This window comes from Melanotaenia boesemani, chromosome 6 (assembly GCF_017639745.1).
Source record: "Melanotaenia boesemani isolate fMelBoe1 chromosome 6, fMelBoe1.pri, whole genome shotgun sequence".
NCBI lineage: Eukaryota > Metazoa > Chordata > Actinopteri > Atheriniformes > Melanotaeniidae > Melanotaenia > Melanotaenia boesemani.
Genome location: NC_055687.1, coordinates 31,265,549 through 31,271,745, shown reverse-complemented (window position 1 = coordinate 31,271,745; position 6,197 = coordinate 31,265,549). Strand labels below are relative to the sequence as shown.

Here is a 6,197-nt window from a genome sequence, read left to right as displayed (position 1 = left end):
CGGTGATGCGAACCAAAGTCGCTAACCGCGCATGAGCGCACATTTACAGCACGAGCGAACCTTATTGAGACAGCTGGAAATGACAGTATGAGAAGTATTGCTGAGTTATAGACATACAGGATGCGCTGACTATGGACATCAACTTATTCAGTTAATTGTAATCATTTTAGGGGTCTAAATATGTCTTCTCCCCCCAAAAAATATTTAAAGCTGTTACTGGTCTCCTTATGAACATCATAAGCGTGACTTGTTTCCTGCCACAGGGTAAGATCTGTATTACATAATAGTTCCACATGAAACCCATTATAATCCCAGAGGAAGTGGCTGCCCCTTTCTCTGTGCGGGCACAGCTTATATAGGCTTTAGCATCTAAAAATGGAAATCATATAGCCTTATTTAGTTGACACCCAACCCAAATACATTGGATTTATCCTCTGCTACATGCTCAGATTAAATACATGCAAGTAATGAAAGGTCGATTTAGACTAAGAGATGAAAAACTGCTAAATATTCATTCAAAACTGCAAGCTAATGCTAAAAAAGTGATGAAAAAAAAAAACCCACCACACTACTGAGGAATACAATGAAAGGAGGGTATACATGCACCATTTACCAAATACTTCATGTTTATTTAACAACACAGAGCCCATTTCTTCATATCTGGAGGCTGTTTGTCTCTTTCCTTGAATAAACTCAGTCTTGTGTACCGGCCAATGAGACGCCAGGACTCCATCCTTACATCTGAATGAATATTTTGATTTTCTGATATGCTGTGTCTTGGAGTTGCTCAGTTGTGTGTGGCAGTAGCATGGTCCTCTGGATGGAAGATGCTGTCTGAGGCTTCGTCACTCTGTTTGACTGCGTGCAGGGCGTAGTTGATGGCAGTGCTGTTGGTCCAGCTCCAGGCTCCAGACATGGGGTTGTACATCATTCCTTGGACAGACTGAACTGAGAATCCATCTGATAAGGGCATAAAAAGGTGTGATGGCAACACACAAGATGGCATCAGAGGTGCTTGGAAAATACAGAGATATTAAATATTCGTTGTGTGCTTCACATATTTTAATGTCTAGTGAAACAAAGAATTAAAAGCTTACATGAAAAAATATGATTAAACACTCATCCCATTTAATTTTTCACATGAAGGGAAATGTGTCCTGTGTTTGATCTTTCACCTATGTGGGAATCAAAGGGACTTACTGGACTCCAGGAGGCGCTCCAGCTCTTCTGGAGTGATGAACTTTTCCCAGTCATGTGTCCCCCTGGGAACAATGCGAAGCAGCTGCTCAGCCACGACGATGGCCAGAGCGTATGACAGGTTGGTTTTATTTATAGTGGTGATGAAGAGTGAGCCGCCTGGCTGCACATAGAGATGGAAACATTCTTCAGAAATCACGTTTTGGGACATTCCTGCAAGTTTTTGTTACATAAGCAAAGGTTTCCTGCTTTCTTAGTGAAGAGGGTATATATAGATTTAAAGCCCTTAATGGACAGAATCCAGGAAGGAGTGCAAAATCTCAGAGTAAAACTTGGTTGAGATTAAGAGTTTGAACAGAGGGCGAGGTTGTTTTAGTAAAACGGGAGAGAGAAATTTGGGTCAGAGAGAAACAAAAGTCTGAATGTGCTTTTTCAAAAAGTAGAGGCAGTGAAGATTAGTCTCTTATGTTTTTCCTCTCAGCTTCTCTGGCCCACTGACCCAGGAGATTATGATCCTCTGACCGCAGCACTGATGAAGCACACTCCAAATCTCACACACAGCAACTCCCAGAGATGCAAACACAACCAAGTCCCCATATGCACATTAAGAGGTGCTCAGGTGAACACTCAAACACCCATGGCTGTATTCATGCAGAAATATCTGACCTGAGCAAACAGTCAAGGGAACACGATGATACACACCTTCAGCACGCTGTTGCAGCAGAAGGCAAACGTTTCCAAGTCGGCCAGATGTTCCACGACCTCAGATGCCACGATGGCGTCAAACATGCCCCTTCCCTGCTCACCCTCCTCCACACCTGAGAGCTCCTCCAGGGTGCATGCCCGGTAGGACACAGAGTCAGTGAGGTCTGGGTCATGTGATGAATGCAGCTGGGCAATGTTGATGCTGTCTTCTACTGGATCGATACCCAGCACGTTGGCTCCCAGGCGACCCAGTGGCTAAGGGATGATACAAGTCATTGATTTTTTTAATATCCAAAAGAACAATTCAAAAGGAGCATCAATAAGTTGAGGGTCTACAATCGTGGTCTTAAAAAACCTTAAGGTAAAAGGTTATTAGGTTATTTTTAAGTAAAAGCTGATATCTACATTTTAGTTTTGTCTTGTTTTCTTTTTCTTTTTTTTTTTTAGCTTTCTCTTGTGCTGAACAACAGTTGGGTGTGAACTACACCACCCTCTTGTGGAGAAAATCTAAATGTGTTAAACTGTGCTTGGGGGGGGCTGATGTTCATCCTCCCACAGCCGTCCCATTCTGATGGATTCACAGCGACGAGACACAAGGTAACATCCAAAATACGAACGTGGCACTTCTCTGTGTTTTTATGTCTCGATACGACAGTCAGAGCCATCTAACAACAGGACCTGATTTTGTCTTTCCAGATCACATGACACAGCTGGTATGTTCCCAGCTCCAATGGAGGCCGACCATCTATCAACACTAACAAACACATACTGTACAACTGTAAACAACCAACTGTCTGATCCTCCACACTGAGACCAGTCAAACCACAAGATAAAGAGGTGACATCCATGTGGATGTGAAAGGACCGGCGCTAAAACACTCCGACTGTGCACATTTATGGAAAAGAAAACCTCAGTGTGATGAGGAAGACAGTTACTGAAGGTGCACAAATATCATTAAAGCAGGAAGAAGTTTCTTTCAGCACCCGTTTTACCTCTGTGAGCAGACCTCCCCCACATCCAACATCCATGATCCTCAGTCCAGCGAGTGGTTTCCCAAGATGATGCGCTCTGTGCACGTTCAACAAATTATCCCTGTAAGAGATGAAGCAGTCAGATAATGAATGCATGAATATTATATAATAATACATAATATGTGTGTGCATATATATATATATATATACATATATATATAGTCAAACACTTAAACATCACAATCAGGATCAACTGCATCAAACTCTAAATAAAGCTGTGCATCATTGGTGCTGCTGCATCTGATGGATGACGCGGCCTGCAGGCAATCTGAGCCACTCTCAGATGTAAACTGGCAGTATATTTGTCATACTGTCACACCACACACACATCAGCATCACCATCCCCCTCCCCAGTAAGACCACTCTGGGGGAAAGTGAGCATCGGGCTCTTGGCTGGATGGGTGCTGTCACGTTCACAGTGGAGGGTCCCCCTCTCAAAACCCATCTAATCAATCAGATCAACCCCAGTCAGTCCCCCCCTGAATATGCAAACGTGTTTTGCTGGAGCAGCTAAAATGCTGCTGGCTGGAAAGATGCTGATGTTTGGAACAACAGTGTCACTTTCAGTTTCTGTTCCTTCAATGCAACATAAACACAGTCTTTACTGTAAAAACATAAAATCAAATTTATGTCAAATTTCTAACCTTTACTATAAAAGTCAAATTTACTGAGACAAACGTGATGCTTTAGAAGCAAAAAATTGCATTGATTATTGATATTTGTGTACTATAAAACACACCGTACAAAAGGCACCCTGAGGTCGTTCATGGCATGAAGAGCAGCAAAGTCCCCCTGTTCATCCCACCACTTGTTGGCCAGTAACTGGAACCTCCTCAACTCAGCCGGGTCCACTGTGCTTTGGGAGACTGAGCGAGCACTGCACATAAAAACACAGTGGAGAGCAGAAAGTGAACAGTGTTTAACCACAGCCTGTATTCTGTAATTCTGAAGAAGAATGAGGCAGAAAATGTGCCAAAATAGAATAGATTGATCTAAAATGCTTCTAAAAAATGTGGTAATTATAGAAGATATTTATCTATTATTCCACTTTTTACAATAATCTATATACACACACACACACACACATATATATATATATATATATATATAGCAGCTGCTAATTTTTATTTTGTTTATTGGAGACCATGTACAGTAGCATTAATTACTGAGGAAAATATGCTTTGTACCAGATTGTAGCTCTGAGCTAATTTCCATCTGAACTCCCTGAATTTTGTTTATATTCATTTGATTTTTGGGTATAAGGTTTAATGACGTCTGGGGCGTCATTAAACCTTTAAAAAGGCGTTTTCTTTTAAAAAACTGCTTAAATGGCATTTAAATATGTTTTTCCATAGACCCCTCTCACAACTTTGGCTTCAAACAGCTAAATGTATTTTTCCAATGTCTGCTTTACTGTTCACTTAGTATTGCCATCAGCTCCACATACAAACACCGTACATAGCAGGGTCAGGCAGCACCCGCCCGCTTCCACTATCTACCCGGTGTGACGGAGTTCATCGCGACGCTCCATCTGCAGACAAGCACCCCTCCGCATCCACAATGTCCGCTGTTTACACACCGCAGTCCAGCTGAACCCCCTCCGCCCCGCGGCCGTCCACACCGCGGTGCACACAGAGGTCGGTTTAAGGTTAAACTGCCCAAACATGAGGCGGCTAAACTTGTTCGAGTACATGTCATAATACAGCTAAACAGCGTCTTCTTCTTCTGTTCTTATTCTTCTTCGGCTGTCAAGCAAAGAGTAGCTGTCATACTTGAGGCGGACGCTTTGCTGCCATCTTGTGGACTCAGTTAACTCATGCAGGTTTTGCTACCTGCTAACAATCTTGAGGTCTCTTCGCCAATTAACTTGTGCTGCAGTATGATCAGTTTTCCGCACGATTTGTTTTCATATTTCTTGTTTTGGTTGTTTTTTAAGCAGCCCAACTTATTGAAAATTGCATGTCTACTCCTGAGTCCAAGTCACTGCGAATAGTTTAATCAATATTATAACCCTATATGGACTGGATTTTTTTTTACAAATATATAAAACCAAAATACACATTACCAAATAAGAGAAAAACATTAAATGTTAAATAGATTCATAATAAATAAAATAATTAGTAAACACATAAAATTGGTCAAAATAAAATACACTTTTTCTGTTAACATTGTCATGTTTTAGGACAGCTTGTTTAGCTTGCATATCCACTAAAAAATCAAAAGCACATCTAGATGAACTATCTTTGTACCTTCTGTCTTTATGTTTGCTGAGGTGTGCCGATTGAAGACTAGACACGGTGGGGACTGGTACAAACTGCAACCTCTTATTTCATTCCTTTTGACAGAGATCAACTACAGCAGCAAAACGTATACAAGAGTTTATAGATATTTTTAAACAATTAGCATCAAAATCACAGTTTGTGATTACAATGCAAGTCACTGCCTCAGTTTCTGGCACCATCACTTACTGGGATGAAAAACGCTGTGGCACTTCCACTGTCCTCACACGTGATTCAAACTGCTCCTTTTCTTTCTTCTTTGTAAAACTCTGAGCAAAGCTCTGGATCACATTCAGTCCTCCTGGTTCAGTTTTGGTGCTTGTGCATAAACTCTACTGTGAACTGAGGATCTGCATGCTTTGAATGGTGTTTCAAAGATGCAGTGTAACCTCTTCATTCTTTTTAAGATCCCAAAAACTGGATTAAAATGTCCAAAACCTGTTTTTAACAGTAATTTGTAAGTTCCAGCAAACTCTGAACTTTTGTCAGTAAATTAAAACGGACATCACCCTGATAAAATTAAACCATCTCTCACAACATGACTTGCTTTAATGGCCTTTTCAAATAATCATTAATTATAGCTTTTAGGAGGTTTTATGAAGTAACCTCACATCAACTGTAAGTATGATCTTTTATTCATTTATCAGTCATCACTAGTTGTGGAAGTCATGCCCTTAATGAGTAGGGTGTTATGGACTTTTTTCTTACAGGTGAATGAGTTTGATGAAAAATTTATTCAACATTGGAAGATTAGTGTCACATATTTCTAATGATTATGTGAAAAACACATTAAAAGGTAACATGAAACCTATGCAGCAATGGTTGATATTGATTCTGTATGAATGAACAGTGGCAGTCTGGGATTTTTCCCTTTTTGAACTTAATGTTAGAGAAAACGTGTTAAGACAAGCGTACTGAAGAACCAAATAGTTCTGGTAGAGCTTCTCAAACAGCCATGGTTATTAGGGGGTGCTTTCAGTAGCAA

At 40.8% G+C, this 6,197-nt stretch overlaps 1 protein-coding gene across 2 annotated transcripts; it reads right to left on the bottom strand.

Moving 5' to 3' along the window:
* Nucleotides 1–608: 608 nt before the first annotated feature.
* On the bottom strand, nucleotides 609–4,693 carry coq3 (coenzyme Q3 methyltransferase). 2 transcript variants are annotated; one of them, XM_041989041.1, is made up of 6 exons: nucleotides 4,513–4,693; nucleotides 3,673–3,810; nucleotides 2,895–2,994; nucleotides 1,900–2,157; nucleotides 1,201–1,360; nucleotides 609–960 (listed from the first exon to the last, which is right to left on the bottom strand). In XM_041989041.1, the coding sequence occupies exons 1-6, from the start codon at nucleotides 4,629–4,631 to the stop codon at nucleotides 788–790; spliced, it is 948 nt and encodes a 315-aa protein (XP_041844975.1). In that variant the 5' UTR covers nucleotides 4,632–4,693; the 3' UTR covers nucleotides 609–787. The 2 variants fall into 2 exon arrangements, with proteins under 2 accessions (XP_041844975.1, XP_041844974.1); XM_041989040.1 differs by having other exon boundaries at nucleotides 4,433–4,692.
* Between the last annotated feature and the right edge of the window lie 1,504 nt (nucleotides 4,694–6,197).

Bases quoted from the DNA above. Each gene is read 5' to 3' on its own strand.
- coq3 (XM_041989040.1), bottom strand. From the start codon at position 4,626: ATGTACTCGAACAAGTTTAGCCGCCTCATGTTTGGGCAGTTTAACCTT. The intron at 2,995-3,672 runs GTGTGTTTTATA...CATCTCTTACAG, and splicing joins CTCAGGGTGCCTTTTGTACG to GGATAATTTGTTGAACGTGC. The intron at 1,361-1,899 runs GTGTGTATCATC...CTCTATGTGCAG, and splicing joins GCTGCAACAGCGTGCTGAAG to CCAGGCGGCTCACTCTTCAT.